The 15,990-nt window shown below is 50.1% G+C and overlaps 1 protein-coding gene across 1 annotated transcript; it reads right to left on the reverse strand.

Annotated features, from left to right (window-relative positions):
- Window positions 1-2,278: 2,278 nt before the first annotated feature.
- TYMP (thymidine phosphorylase) lies at window positions 2,279-15,598 on the reverse strand. The gene is made up of 12 exons (XM_081330582.1): window positions 15,346-15,598; window positions 13,006-13,072; window positions 12,848-12,881; window positions 12,357-12,506; window positions 10,403-10,605; window positions 10,034-10,132; window positions 8,217-8,346; window positions 7,068-7,186; window positions 5,592-5,754; window positions 3,697-3,927; window positions 3,455-3,595; window positions 2,279-3,035 (listed from the first exon to the last, which is right to left on the reverse strand). The coding sequence occupies exons 3-12, from the start codon at window positions 12,876-12,878 to the stop codon at window positions 2,842-2,844; spliced, it is 1,461 nt and encodes a 486-aa protein (XP_081186708.1). The 5' UTR covers window positions 12,879-12,881; window positions 13,006-13,072; window positions 15,346-15,598; the 3' UTR covers window positions 2,279-2,841.
- Between the last annotated feature and the right edge of the window lie 392 nt (window positions 15,599-15,990).

Raw genomic sequence — 15,990 nt, forward strand, 5'->3', positions numbered from 1 at the left:
TTAAGAATCTCAAGAGGCGGATCCTACTTGGATATTTCTTTACGTGAAGGGGTGGATGTTGAATTTGGGGTGTTTTCCTCCGGACAGCCCCGAGTTCCCCCCTTCCTGGGCTGTGGCCAGAATCCAACCGGCCTCTTCCTCCTAGGAGTTCCTGCTCCGAGAGTCCCACAAATGGGTCACCCTGGTTGGCCACAACTACGTCCCGCAGAGGACCTGGATCGCTTTGTTCTTCAATCTGTCTCGGGGCACCTGGCAGTGGTCGGACGGAGGCCTGCTGCACCTCCGGATGTGAGTCTCACCTCTCCACCCCCACCCCCCAGGGCTGCGTGGGCGAGAGGCGGAGCCCATCGGAGGGGCCCTTCCTTTAAACTTCAAAACATCTTTTAAAACCTTTCAAAATCCTTTCTCAAAAAGTCGGAAAACGCTGGCCTTACCCTGACTCCCGCAGGGACACGAAGTCCTGCTTTAAAGAACAGCTGGTTGTGTGAAGTAAAGTTCTACATTTAGGCAAATGTACAGGTATAGTACCTTGCTCAGTAGTAGTAACTGTGAGAGGGATCCTGGAGTCCTAGTGGACACTTAAATAGGAGCCAGCCGTGTGCTGCAGCTGCCAAAAAGGCCAACACAGTGCTAGGCTGCATTAACAGAGGGAGAGAATCAAGGTCACGTGAAGGGTTAATACCACTTTACAAGGCCTTGGTAAGGCCACGCCTGGAATACTGCATCCAGCTTTGGTCACCACAATATAAAAAAGATGTTGAGACTCTGGAAAGAGTGCAGAGAAGAGCAACAAAGAGGATCAGGGGACTGGAGGCTAAAATACATGAAGACTGGTTGCAGGAATTGTCTAGTTTAATGAAGAGAAGTATAAAGGGGGAGATGACAGCAGTCTTCCAGTATCTCAGGGGCTGCCCCAAAGAAGAATTGGGGGTCAATCTATCCTCCAAAGCACCCGAAGGCAGGACAAGAAGCAACGGATAGAAACTAATCAAGGAGAGAAGCAACCTAGAACTAAGGAGAAACTTCCTGACAGTAAGAACAATTAACCAGTGGAACAACCTGCCTCCAGAAGCTGTGAGGGCTCCAACACTGGAAGTTTTTAAGAAGAGACTGGACAGCCATTTGTCTGAAATGGTGTAGGGTTTCCTGCCTGAGCAGGGGGTTGGACTAGATGACCTCCAAGGTCCCTTCCAAATTATTATTATTATTATTATTATTATTATTATTATTATTATTATTATTATTATTATTATTATTATTATTATTATTATTATTATTATTAAATGGTTATAAGTCAAGGGCTAACTGTACTGAGGCACTGCACTTTGGATCAGCAAGTCTGTTGTTTTTTTAACCCCTTTGGCAGGTCTGTACAGCTGGCGAAGTCTTGTCTCCACAGAGAATGTTGCATGGCGATTAGCAACGGAGAAGCCTTCGCCATGCCCTGTGCCGAGGAGATCAGCTGTCTGTGCAAGAACGTCACGCCTTGAAACCATCCACGCGAACCCCCAAAATGTCCTTTCCCCCCCCCCTCTTATGCACCGGTGGTTCGCTCCTCAAGTGGCCCCTGGTGACCTCAGGACATGAAAATGCCCAACCACGTCTCTTGTTCCTTCCAAGAAATTAATGCCCCTATCAAGTGCTTGCCCCTTCCTTCAACCTTCGCTAATTCAGGCTGGCGTTTTATATCTCCCAAATGCTGATTTTTCACTGCGACCTTTAGGAAATTTAAAGCGTTTCACGGTGACTGTTGGTGTTTATTTACCTTTTTCACGGACTTCTAGGTTTTTGGGGTTTTTTTAGCGTTGCCGTTCCGGTTTTGCTCAATGTTAGCGCATTGACGGGTTGATAAATTTCAAAGTCTTGTATATAAATATATATATGAATAATTTTGTTACGTGTTGAATTAGTTAGCGCCAGTTGGCTGGAGTTGGGTTGGCAGGGCTTAAAAGCGCCCAGTGGATAATCTTCTATGCAGTCATAATCATAAGTCTGGAGGCAAAAAACCCCGCCGGGCCTGAAAACCTTTGGGGCAGAAAGGAGCCGAGAATCCATGGATGGATGGATTGCGTGAGGACCCTATTCCAGTATTTGAGGGGCTGCCCCAAAGAAGAGGAGGGGGTCCACCTATTCTCCAAAGCACCAGAGGGCAGGACAAACAAACAAAATAAATGGTTGGAATCTAATCAAGGAGAAAAGCAACCTGGCATTAAGGAGAAACTTCCTAACAGGGAGGACAATTAACCAGTGGAACGGCTTGCCACCAGAAGTTGTGGGTGCTCCATCACTGGAGGCTTTTAAGAAGAGACTGGACAGCTACTTGTCTGAAAGGGTATAGGTTGTCCTGCTTGAGCAAGGGGGTGGACTAGAAGACCTTTAAGGTCCCTTCCAGCTCTATTCTATCCTAAATTCTAAAGACCACATAAAGTTGTGTTGGTCAACTGGCAAGCTCTAGCCTCACAGAACTGCGCCCTATTGATGCCCACCTGCTTACGCTATCGGACTAGATACATCACAGCACGGTAGGGTTTATTGACAAAAATGGTCTGGTTTCGGAGGACCGCTTACAGGTTTGGACCTTCAGCCTGACGGATGAGGATGGGAGCATCAGGTTGAAATTGTCCCTCAGTGACCACATAAGTAGACCTTCTCCAAGCTGGGAGCTCCCCAGTCTGGACCACCAGGTCCATCCCTCCCTTCTGAAGGGGTCCGTGGAAGCCCATCGCAAGCTCCGTCTTGCAAAACCCACCTGCTCTTGTCCTTCTGGAAAGAGTCTTAATCTAAGGGTGGGACCTTGGTTGGGACCCCAGGTCCTTCGGCTGGCCGGTCCAGGCCCTGCTCCTACTCAGAGACCCCTTTGCTCTCCGCCTGAGATCCAGGCGTGGCTGACTCTTCCGTAGAGAAAAGCATCTTCACCACCTTGGAGGTGGGGGCGAAGGGCTCCAGGTCCGCCAGGATCAGGGCTTTCTGCAAGGTTTCTCGGTGGGTGTTGCTCAGCCTGGGGGTGTCGTAATGGATTCGAATCCATGGAGTTCCTGGAAGGAAAAGGGGGAGAGAGAGCAACGAATCCCATTCCCTTCTAGCAGTGATGGTGTTCCCTAGTTGGGTCGTGAAATGTCTGCATGAAAATTCAGAGAGCACCAAGGACCCGAGGAGTCACTCTCCTCCTCCTCCTCCTCCTCCTCCTCCTCCTCCTCCTCCTCCTCCTCCTCCTCCTCCTCCTCTCCACAAACCCCGCTCCCTTCTAGCACTGATGGTGTTCCCTACTTGGGTCATGAAAAGTCTGGAAGAAAACCACCAAGCACAGAGAGTATCAGGGACCCATAATCCTCCTCCTCCTCCAGGTTGGGGGAGGGTATTGCCTCTGCAGCCCTGTGGGACCCCTTTTCAGGGCATCTCTGCCTTCGGCCCTGGTCGGAGGCGTCCCTGGCGTTGGCCCAGCCCTGGCCGTTACCTTTGCTCACTCGCTTCCCTGCGGAGAGCAGCAGCTCCGCGCCCACCCGGGGGTTGATGCGCTGTCCCTTCTGGGTCCGGCCAGCTCCCAAGTCGTGCAGCACCTGTGCGATGGGCATAGCCTGGATCTGCTGCACGGTGCCTGCAGGAGGAGAAGACGGGCAGACTGGGGGCGCCCTCCACTCTGGGGAGGGGCTAGAAGGGGAGGGGAGGGAAAGAGGTGGCAGCCACCCTGCCCCGTACCATCTCGCAGAGCCCGCAGCTCCTCCTGGGTGCCGGCTTGCTTCAGCACCTGCAACCGCTGCGCTTCCGTCCCTTCGCACAGCAGGCGGGAGGCCTCGGCCTGCACCCCTTGGGCCTGCAGCATGGCCTGGAAAGCTTCTCGGGCAGAGCCGTTGTCCAAGGCTTGGCCGATCCGGGCGGCCCCCGCGGGCACCGAGCCGGCTCGCCCGCTCTGCCACAGCAGGATGCCGCCTGTAGCGAGAGAGGGAGGCAGGTCGAGCCAGCCCAAATGGAGCCTTTAGGGTCCCTCGAGGTCATTTAGCCCAACCCCCTTTTCCAGGTAGGAATTCTTATTCACGTATGCCGCCCCTTCCCCCCAGATGGCACTCAAGGACCTGTTTGGACACCTTGCCCACCGTTTTGGGTTGGAAAGGAGTTTTACCTCTGCTTCAGCTTTGGGGGGTGGTTTCCACCCACTTGAAAAAGTCAATAAAGAATAGGCCTTGGTTTGATGTGTGTTGGTGGGCAAAGGATGGATGCCATCTTAAGACTATTCACCTATCTTGATCTTCTCGTTTCTGCAGCAAAGGGCTGCAGAGGCACCTATAGAGGTAGGGGTTGGGGGACGGGTTGGGGGGGGTCCTAGGGACGATGACGTCACTGCACAAATGTCCCCTTATCGGCTTATCACCTCCTCGTGGCTTGTGTGGAAGAGTTTCAACAATGGGTGGATTCACAACCCAGAGGAGGAGGAGGAGGAGGAGGAGGAGGAGGAGGAGGAGGAGGAGGAGGAGGAGGTGGAGGTGGAGGTGGAGGAGATGGTGAAGGAAAAGGTGAAAAAATGGAGAAGATACAGAAGGGGAAGATAGAGAAGGAGGAGAAGGAATGAAGGGAGGATAAGGGAAGGAGGAGGAGAAGAAGAGAGAAAGAGAGAGGAAGAGAAAGGGGGAAAGGTGATAGTGGTGATAGGTGAGGAGGAGGAGATGGAGAAGGGGAAGACGGAGGAGGAGGAGGAGGAAGAATGAAGGGAAGGAGAAGAAGAGAGAAAGAGAAAGAGGAAAAGATGATAGTGGTGATAGATGAGGAGGAGGAGATGGAGGAGATACAGAAGGGGAAGATGGAGGAGGGGGAGGAAGAATGAAGGGGAGGATAAAGGAAGGAGAAGGAGGAGAAGAGAGAGCAGAAGAGAGGAGAAAGAGATGACAGACAGAGACGGTGGAGGAGGAGGAGGAGTAGAGAAGGGGAAGATGGAGGAGGAGAACGAATGAGGGGGAGGATAAATGAAGGAGAAGGAGAAGACGAAGAAGAGAGAGAGAAAGAAAAAGGGAAAAGGATGATAGTAATGGTGATGGAGGAGGAGGAGGAGGAGGAGGAGGAGGAGGAAGCATAAGTAAAAAACGGGGAGCAGAAATCTGCTGTCCTACACATCTGGCAGGCCCCGGATTGGGGAAAGTTGGTGTACAGTTTTCCACACACTTCCTTCCATCCTGGATGTAGCCTGCTTTGCACTCACAGGGCTGATGGCCTCAACTGACTACATAATACAAGCTCCTTTCCTTGACGTCCACATTCACCCTGCAGAGACTAAGGAAGGTGATCTTGACAGGGATAGGCCAGTTCTGTTACCAAGCAGAAAAACATGGCTGAAGTCAGAAGTGGTCAGATGGACACCTCCCTCCCTCCCTCAGGTGGGTATAAGTAGGGGAAGGGGAACATCGCAGTCCAACTTGCGAGAGGTGGTTCGTCCGTCCATCCCAATCGAAGTAGACCTGGCTTATGAAGTTGACTCGTAGTCCGATCTACCTGGCGGGGCTGATCCAAGAATATTCCTCACCCACGCTGTGTGTGTGTGTGTGTGTGTGTGTGTGTGTGTGTGCTTGAGGAGCACCCTCAGGGTTGCCATCCCTGAGACGCACCTAGGGTGGTCACCAGCTCACGGAGGTCCCCGGGGCCACCTCCGTCCAGGCACTGCAAGGCTTCCAGGACTTCCAAGGAATTGCCCACCCGGCAACCTATCGGCTCATCCATCCTGCTCAGAACTGCCGCTGTCTTCATCCCGAGGTGGTTTCCGACGGACACCTGGGAAAGATGGAGACAAAGCACCAGAGAGGTGAGGTTCCTCCACCCTCAGTGGGTGGATGTCCCAGATCTCTATGGAAGCTTCTGCAAGAAGGTAAGTGAGGGGGTCCTGTTGGGTTGTACATCTTCTAAACCAGGGGTCCCCAACCTTGGCAACTTTAAGGCCTGTGGACTTCAATTCCCAGAATTCCCCAGCCAGCCATGCTGGCTGGGAAATTCTGGGAGTTGAAGTCCACAGGCCTTAAAGTTGCCAAGGTTGGGGACCCCTGTTTCTAAACTTCTTGTGACCTACAGATTGGACTCAGCTGTTCAAGTGGCCTGAGTTAAGTGGTCTCAGAAATTGTGAGGGAACTTTTGAGTTCCTTCTTCAGACAACTTTCAGGTCTGCTTGGGTGGGTGGGAGGTTGGACCGGAGCACCTCCAGGGTCCCTCCCAATTCTATTATTCTGTTATTCTTCCTACGATCACATGTATCCATCTCATCAAGCCCAAATAAAGCCCAGAATGCTACAGGATCTCCTTCCGTGGGCAGGGCGTTGGACTAGAAGACCTCCGAGTTCCCTTCCCACCATATTGTTCGACGTTCCGATGTAGATTTCCCCAGCTTTGCCCTTTGTCGGCTAAGGATGATGGGTGCTGAAATTTAGATCAGGTGGAGGATTATAAGTTGGAGGCAGCTAAATTAAACATATAGCGCTGGAGGGAGAGCCGTGGGTCTGCTTTGACATCATGAGTCCACCTCCATCCTTTCCCAAGAGTTTGATAACCGTTCAGGAGAACATCTAAGGACACTTCCCTGGCCAGGTGGTCATAGAACATAGAACAACAGAGTTGGAAGAGAGCCTGGAGGTCTTCTAGTCTTCTAGTCAGAAGCTGTGGGTGCTCCATCACCGAGGGCTTTCAAAAAGAGCCTGGACAACCATTTGTCTGAAATGGTAGAGGGTCTCCTGCTTGAGTAGTGGTTTAGACTAGACCTCCAGGGTCCCTTCTACTTCCATTATTCTATGTTCTAGATGTTCTACACCCCGCTGCCCAAGCAGGAGACCCTCCGCCATTCCAGATAAACGGTTGTCCAGTCTCTTTGTGGAAGCCTCCAATGATGGAGCACCCACAAGGAGAAGGCCAGGGGAGGGTGACATCCCCAGATGCTCCTCCTTCTTCTGTCCCCTGAGGGGTTGCACTTCCTCCTCGCAAAGATGGCTCCTCAGACGGAAGAGGACAATGCTGGGGATGAGGAAACCCATCCCTCCGTGATGCCAACCGCCCGCCTGTCAACCCTCTAGAGAAGCTGAACGGGGCCGCTTCGGTCTCACCAGGCTTTGTGCAAGTTGCTCGGCATCCTCCAGTGTGTGGTACAAGGCGGCACTGCCAAATTTTACGTCCAGCACCAGAGTGGAGAGCTTCTCCACCATCTTCTTACTCAGGATGGAACCTAAGAGCCCAGAAAGGAGCCACTGAGTCCATGGTGCACAGCTCTTCCTCTGTACGTCGTAGAATCACAGGAAATTTCTTCTGCACAGAAAGCAGAAGAAGACTCTCCTCTGAGTTTGTTTGCCTGTTTTCTTCTTAACTGGTTTTCTTTTATTAACATGTTTTATATTTTGTTTATTTTTATTTTATCTTTTTTTAAAAAAAATAAAATAAATTGGCAGATGATAAACGTGTGTTAAGGGACGCGGTGGCTCAGTGGGTTAGGACGCTGAGCTTGTCAATCAGAAGGTCGGTAGTTTGGCAGGTCGAATCCCGAGTGCCGCATAACAGAGTGAGCGCCTGTTACTCGTCCCAGCTTCTGCCAGCCTAGCAGTTCGGAAGCATGTAAAAATGCAAGTAGAAAAACAGGGACCACTCCGGTGGGAAGGTAACAGCGTTCCGTGCGCCTTTGGCGTCTAGTCATGCCGGCCACATGACCACGGAGACGTCCTCGGACAAGCGCTGGCTCTTCGGCTTTGAAACAGAGATGAGCACCGGCCCCTAGAGTCGGAAACGACTAGCATGCGTGTGCGGGGGAACCTTTACCTTTACCTTTAAACGTGTGTTTCTCCCAAGAAGGTGTTAAACTCGTTCCCTGTTGACTGACATCCCCCCCCCACGTCCCCTGGATGTTGGTTCCAAGCTTCCGCTCCTCTTTCCGTGAAGTCCTTGATTCACGACCACAATCAGACCAACAATCTTCACTGCTAAGTGAGATGGTTGTTGAAAACATTTCGCTTCTTATCCGAGAAGCTTCTTCACTTCTAGCGGAAGAACTGAAGAACTCCTCCAGAACTGAAGAAGCTTCTCAGATAAGAAGTGAAATGTTTTCAAGAAGAAAAATAAAAAAACCCTAAGAAAGTCGAGTTGCCTTTTGGAAAAAGAAGACCTTTGGGACAAGCCCAACAAACCAACAAGCCCAGAACTGTATGGCTGAGAAACCCTGCAGGACTTCAGCACCAGCCATGACCGTCCAGAGCCAGAGGACCTACTTATAATGAGGGGCAGGCTGTCCACCGTGGCTGTGACGTCTCTCAGGGCATAGAGGATCTTGTCCGCTGGGACCAGATGCTGGCTTTGCTCCACGATGCAGCAACCGACTCTGTCCAGGGTCTCTTTCATCTGCGGGAGAACAAAGCCCATCGTTTGGGGTCCAAGAAGTAGGATTCTGGCCTGGCCCTTCCTTCCTTCTCCAGGCAAGCCTTAAGCTGGGAGAACCTCAGCCCACGTTCTCACATCGCCTTAAACCACAAACACGCCGGTTCCCTTTGGATCTAATTGAAGGGAACTGAGAGAAGAGAAACCTTTGAAGCTCAGGGTTGAACTGTGGGGTTCTCGGTGCTGGGTGGTTTTCTTGCAGACGTTTCATGACCCAACTAGGGAACATCATCAGTGCTAGAAGGGAGGAAGGAAGGAAGGAAGGAAGGAAGGAAGGAAGGAAGGAAGGAAGGAAGGAAGGAAGGAAGGAAGGAAGGAAGGAAGGAAGGAAGGAAGGAAGAGAGCTGTGGGGTCCTTGGTGCTCTCTGAGCTTGGTGGTTTCCTTGCAGACGTTTCATGACCCAACTAGGGAACATCATCAGTGCTAGAAGGGAGTGGAAAGGAGAAGGAAGGAAGGAAGGAAGGAAGGAAGGAAGGAAGGAAGGAAGGAAGGAAGGAAGGAAGGAAGGAAGGAAGGAAAGAGAAGGACTGTGGGGTCCCTGGTGCTCTCTGAGCTTGTTCGTTTCCTTGCAGATGTTTCATGACCCAACTAGGGAACATCATCAGTGCTAGAAGGGAGGAAGGAAGGAAGGAAGGAAGGAAGGAAGGAAGGAAGGAAGGAAGGAAGGAAGGAAGGAAGGAAGGAAGGAAGGAAGGAAGGAAGAGAGCTGTGGGGTCCTTGGTGCTCTCTGAGCTTGGTGGTTTCCTTGCAGACGTTTCATGACCCAACTAGGGAACATCATCAGTGCTGGAAGGGAGGGGGGAGGAGAGCAGGAAGAGGAGGAGGATAGTGGAGTTCTTGGTGCTCTCTGAGCTGGGTGGTTTTCTTGCAGACGTTTCATGACCCAGCTCAGTACCATTGGCATCCTTCAGTCTGGAGAGACTATGGTATCGTGCTCTGGAAAGGGGTCCTAAAGCAGCATCCGGTGTGGCTGAAAAGGCCAATGCGAGAGTGGCGGTCCCTTCCACCCGGAGGGCAGATAACAATCCGTCCCCTGTCCAGCCCCCAGATCTCGCTGGTTTCAGGACTGCCTCTTTGCCTCCGCCTGCCGCGCAAGAGTCTCTTCGAATCGGAGAAGGCCATGCTGCGTCTTTAGCCTCCAGGCTGAGCGATCAGAGGTCAAGGTTCCCCAGCTGTTGATGTCCATCCCCAAGGCCTTTAGATGCCTCTTGCAGATGTCCTTATATCGCAGCTCTGGTCTCCCTCGGGGGCGCTTTCCCTGCACTAGTTCTCCATACAGGAGATCTTTTGGAATCTTCCGACCATCGGCCATTCTCACAACATGCCCAAGCCAGTGTAGACGTCGCTGTCTCAATAGCGTATACATGCTAGAAATTCCAGCACGTTCCAGGACTGCCCTCTTTGGAACTTTGTCGCGCCAGGTGATGCCGAGGATACGTCGGAAGACTGCGCATGTGAAAGGTGTTCAGCTGGGTAACATCACTGCTATAGGCTTATGCTAAAAGGATTCTAAGCACTGATGATGCTACCTAGCTGGGTCATGCAATGTCTGCAGGAAAGCCACCGAACTCAGAGAGCACCAAGGATGACACAACGTCGGATCTGCTGGCTGGGAAATTATCGATCAGTGTAGCGCATCGGTCTCCTCACCTGCTCTGGGCTCTGGGAAATGCAGAAGCCTGGCACGGATTCCAGCTTGTCCAGTGTGCCCCCGGTATGGCCCAGGCCCCGTCCACTGATCATGGGCACCTGCTCAGGAGAAAGAGGCAACAAGGGTTAGGAGGCCAAAAGGCCTCTAGGACGAAGAAGAAGGAGCATCGCGCAGAGGAAGCCCTCCCACCCAAATCCCTGGGGGATCCAGTTGCTGCCCTTCATTTGGTGGATTGGAGAAGCCCAAAGAGGGAAGTTTGCCTGGATTTGCAGAGGACCCGGGCCACATTCAGACGTTAAGGAAACCCGGATTCATGACCATCTGGCAGCAAAGCCAGACGTGAGCTGGGAGGGTGGCAGCCTACGCACCTTGCAGCCACAGGCCGCCAACGCCGGTGCCAGGGGCAGGCTGACTTTGTCCCCCACGCCCCCCGTGGAGTGCTTGTCCACCAGCAGCCCTCGCCACTGTGCCGGCCACTCCAGGGTGGTCCCCGAAGCCGCGATTTCCTGGGTCAGCACCAGCGTCTCGCAGAGATCCATGCCTCGCAAGCGGATGGCCATCAGCATAGCCCCTGGAAGAAGAGAGGAGAAGGGCTGGGTGGGGGGGTCCCAGCTGGGAAAAGGGGCCGAAGGAAGGTAAGAGCGGCTTGGTGGCTGCCACCCAAGATGGCTCAGTCATGGTTTAACTGTGGGTAAGTTTACAGCCCGCTAAATGAGAAAGCTTTGTTTGCAAGATTAAACTCAAATGGCTTTGGACTTTTGGACAAAGGAAATGGACTTTAGTTAAAAGATTTATTGGTTAGCTTTGCAAGAATTGATTAAATATAGATCAGCTTTGGGCGACTGTAACAAATCATGGCACGTTTATGTATACGTATACGTATACGTATACGTATATGTATATGTATATGTATATGTATATGTATATGTATATGTATATATAAAAAGGTAAAGGTAAAGGTTCCCCCGCACACGCATGCTAGTCGTTTCCAACTCTAGGGGCCGGTGCTCATCTCCGTTTCAAACCGAAGAGCCAGCGCTTGTCCGAGGACGTCTCCATGGTCATGTGGCCGGCATGACTAGACGCCAAAGGCGCACGGAACCCTGTTACCTTCCCACCGTAGCGGTCCCTATTTTTCTACTTGCATTTTTACGTGCTTTCGAACAGCTAGGTTGGCAGAAGCTGGGACGAGTAACAGGCGCTCACTCTGCTACGCGGCACTCGGGATTCGACCCGCCAAACTGGCGACCTTCTGATCGACAAGCTCAGCGTCCTAACCCCTATATGTATATGTATATAGGTGTGTGTGTGTGTGTGTGTGTGTGTGTGTGTATAGGGGTTGAAACAACTGCTTAAGATGCAGTCGGCCCAGGTTCGAATCTCAGAAGGGTATGGCTGACTGATGAGAACAAATGAGTTTGAAAATATGAAATTATTTGATTTGAAAATATGTAACAATTTCATTTAAAATGTTTTATATTATAGAAATATTCAAATATTCAATTAAAATCATGTAATTATTATTTCATTTGGAAATATATAATTATTTAATTTGAAAATATTTAATTTTTTCATTTAAAATATTTTATGCACTATATAAATATTCAATTGTTTGATTTAAAATCATGATTTTAATTCTAGCACTATTTGATTAAAAATATGTCATTTCATTTAAAAACTTTTTGTTATTTCATTTAACAATGTTTAATACATTCAAAAATGTTCAATGCTTTCCTTTCAAAAATGTTTAACTATTTGTTTTAAAACCATTTAACTCTTTTGATTTACAAGAAGTATTTAATGACTTCATTTTAAGAATGTTTTAATTTAAAAAAAACTACTAAAAAAAGGGAAGCTGTCATTTGCAAACCACGTTTCTCTGGGGTCCAAAGGGGTTGAGTGCAGTATGAGCTCCAGGACAGTAATCCCGGTTCCTACCGGTCCCTATGCCAGCCCATCCACACACCCCACAATTCCCTCCCACCACCTCTGCCAGTGTCAAGGTATTGATTTAACAGCTAACCAGCTTATGTAATGTAAGATGTAATGATGGGAATGACTCAGCAGGGTCTGTGTCTCTTTAAGAGCCTTTGTCTAAAAGGAAGGCTCTGCTGATGTGTTCTTTTTCTCTTCCGTTTCCTGCTGCAACTGTGGTTTCTTGGATCCCGCTGTATTAGCATGTGTATGTATATTGTTCCTGGTGCATGATATCGTAGATGGTGAAACATAAACCACCATTTAATACAAACCACTGTTTACTGTGTTTACTCCTGGGTTATCTCAGCGCAATAAGACCATGCATGCTCCGACAGCCAGGCTCACCGGTTTGCCCCTCCCGCGATTTGCCACTGCCCAGAGTTTGCACGAAGTAGCGGATTTCCTCCGGTTGCAGCGCCTGACCATCGCGCTTCTTCCGAATAATTTCTGGGATGCTGATTAGGCCGCCTTCCTCGGAGTCCCTGGGGCTGGGCCCTGCGAAGGCAAAACAGGGGCCACGGTTGTGATGGGGAGGGGGCAACGATATAGCAGGAAGAGGGCTCTCCCTTCCTTGTCTCCCCTCCTCTAGAAAGTGTCACAACCCCGCACGCTTAGCAGAGGGGAAACTGCACTCTGCACATGGGCAGAGCAGCTGTGGCCAAGCAACGCCACAGGATCTTATTGCGTCTCCCCCTCCCGTGGGCCTCCTCTTGGATGGATCAAGACCCCTCTGGCTCCCGATTATGCAAATGGCCCCATTGCCCCCCCCAATGGGGGGTCATTGCTTTGTTAATTATGCATCCCACTTTGAAAATTGAGGTGGGCGGGGAAATTACCTGGACACCTGGGATCTCTCGGGGAAGACATCAGCTGCAGGAAGGAACCACAACGCAATCTGTGACTTTCTTAGCAAGGGAAGTTCTGGTCCCAAATGTGGCCGTGTGCTGAGCACTACGTGGATGTCGGCGTCCTCAAATTTTGATAAGAATCTCACCTTTCCACTCTAAATATTCAGCGACCTGCCAGCGAGGTTGTAAACCGACCGGAAGATTTTTGAGCTCCTGTTGGGAATGTCAGAAAGTTTTAGATTTTTAGAAAAAGAGGCTTAATGAAATGTTAAATATAACTAAACAGAAGAACAGAAGTTGGTTTGCTGTACCTATTTGAATCAAACAATTAATACTACAGATTGCAGAATCTTTCTGTGGCATTAATGAGTCATTTGCTGAGACGGACAGCTATGGAAATCAAAAGCAAGCAAGCAAACAAGCAAGAAAGATAGAGATAGAAAAAAGAAAGAAAGAAAGAAAGAGAAAAAGGGAGGGAGGGAGAGAGGGAGGGGAAGGAAGGAAAAAAGGAAGGAAGGAAGGAAGGAAGGAAGGAAGGAAGGAAGGAAGGAAGGAAGGAAAGAAAGAAAGAAAGAAAGAAAGAAAGAAAGAAAGAAAGAAAGAAAGAAAGAAAGAGAAAGAGAAAGAGAAAGGGAGGGAGGGAGGGAGAAAGGAAAGAAGGGAAGGAAGGAAGAAAGAAGAAAGAAAAAAGAAAAAGAGAAAGAAAGAAGAAAGAGGGAGGGAGAAAGGAAGGAAGGGGAAGGAAGAAAGAGAAAGGGAGGGAGGAAGGAAAGAAGGAAGGAAGGAAGGAAAAAAGAAAGAAAGAAAGAAAGAAAGAAAGAAAGAAAGAGAAAGAAAGAAAGAAAAAGGGAGGGAGAGAGGGAGAAAGGAAAGAAGGGAAGAAGAAAGAAAAAGAAAGAAAAAAGAGAAAGAGAAAGAAAGAAGAGGGAGGGAGAAAGGAAGGAAGGGGAAGGAAGAAAGAAAGGGAGGGAGGAAGGAAGGAAAAAAGAAAGAAAGACAACACACACACACACACACACAGAGAGAGAGAGATCCTTTTTCACAGGCCTCCTTGTGTCCTGCTTGCAAGTTTAACCCCCTTTCTTTTTCCTTGCTCTGAGGCAGCTCAGAAGAGCCAAAGGGCTGCCTGGGATCGGGAATCCGCCGCCCGTCTTTGCTTTCCGCCTTTGGAAAGCGGAGCTTGGAGCCCATGGCCAGCAAACACGGTTGGGCGGTGGGCCAACGTCCTCCTGGGAGCTTCGGCCTCTTGTGCTGCTGCAGGCCTCAGCCTGGCCTCCGTGTCTGGGAGGCCGAAGGAAGGGACTCGCTCCCTTGCAAGGACTCTGAAGGAGCTCAGAGGAGCGCAAAACGCGGCTTGACACTCGGCGTTGAAAGAAAATGGAGGTCCTCGCATCCCATCCCGTCGTTTCCGGGCAAATAGAAGGAGAAGAAATGGAAGCAGTGACAGGCTTTACTTTCTTGATGGAAAGAAAGAAAAAGAAAGAAAGAAAGAAAGAAAGAAAGAAAGAAAGAAAGAAAGAAAGAAAGAAAGAAAGAAAGAAAGAAAGAAAGAAAGAAAGAAAGAAGAAAGGAAGGAAGGAAGGAAGGAGAGAGAGAGAGAGAGAGAAAGAAAGAAAGAAAGAAAGAAAGAAAGAAAGAAAGAAAGAAAGAAAGAAAGAAAGAAAGAAGAAAGAGAAAGAGAGAGAAAGAAAGAAAAGAAAGAAAGAAAGAGAGAAAGAAAGAAAAGAGAAAGAAAGAGAGAGAAGGAAAGAGAGAAAGAGAAAGAAAGAAAGAAAGAAAGAAAGAAAGAAAGAAAGAAAGAAAGGAGAGAGAGAAAGAAAAGAGAGAGAAAGAAAGAAAAGAGAAAGAAAGAGAGAAAGAAAGAAAAGAGAGAAAGAAAGAGAGAGAGAGAGAAAGAAAAGAGAGAGAAAGAAAGGAAGGAAGGAAGGAAAGAGAGAGAGAGAGAAAGAAAGAAAGAAAAAGAGAGAGAGAGAGAGAGAGAGAGAAAGTTTTTCCTTATTCTGAAGCATCTAGTCTTTTTCTATCTGGGAGAACCATGAAGCAGGGGAACAACTTGCCACCAGGGGCTCCATCACTGGAGGTTGTTGAAGAAGAGAGTGGACAGCCTCCTGTCCAAAATGGTACAGGGTCTTCTGCTCAAGCGGAGGGGTTGATAGAAGACCTCCAAGGTCCCTCCATCTCGGCTTTTCTCTAGCTGTGTCCCCTTATGGTGCCCCCTCCAGGAAGGGAAAGACGGGCGACCGCTGGAGTGAGGGAGGGGCTGCAAACTCTTCTAATCAAGAAGGAGAGAGACGGGGGTGGGTGGGGGGAGGAACAGCGAGGGCTGCCAACCGGGTGGAAGAGCCAGCTCGGAAAGAAAAGGAGTGCGTGAGCGAGTGAGTGAGACCTCAAGACAGGGCTGTGTTGTCACCGTCCCCAGGTAGGCCCCTCCCTCAAGCACCCGCCCAGACCCCCGAGATTAGGGTGGCCACACCTGGAGAACTCACCTCTCAGCACCGAGGTCCCCCCTTGGGCGGATCAGCGCCTGTCCGGAAGTCCCACTAGAGTCCTGTTGGAGGGACGGGGTGGGGGTGGGGTGGGGCTGGCCTTGGCACAGGCTGGGGAAGGCCTTGAACCCCCCCCCCTGCGAAGCAGGATCCCGGCAGGGGACAGAGAGAGAGGAGCAAGGTGCAGAGGCAGCTTGGAGCAAAGGCGAAGCGAACGGTGCTTCTCCGAGGCCAAGCTGGTGTCGGTGCTTCTCCCAGCCGAGCAGGAGCAAAACCAGATGTGGCCTGTAGGTTTTTCTGCCCTGGCAGCCCAGCTGCTTCCTTGCCAGCTTCCGCTGCCTGCCAGCCAGAGCGGAATGTGGCTTGGGGAGTTTGGGCAATGACTGGAAATGTCGCAACGCAGTTCCTGTCGCAGATTTCCTTGCATCGGTTAATCTTTGACATGTTGAGTGTTCAAACAAGTGCAGGGATGATGATGATGATGATGATGATGAAACGTTTATTCATAAAACATGAATCTCAGTCAACTGAACATTCAAATTGACTGGTGCTGATGGTTGACACGGGTTGCTGCCAGCATCCTAGTTATCAACCAGGTATCTCCTTAAAATGTGAGATGTTCCGAGTAGCGCAGTTTTTCGTAGC

This window comes from Vipera berus (genome assembly GCF_964194415.1).
Source record: "Vipera berus genome assembly, chromosome: 6".
In the NCBI taxonomy this organism is placed as follows: Eukaryota; Metazoa; Chordata; class Lepidosauria; order Squamata; family Viperidae; genus Vipera; species Vipera berus.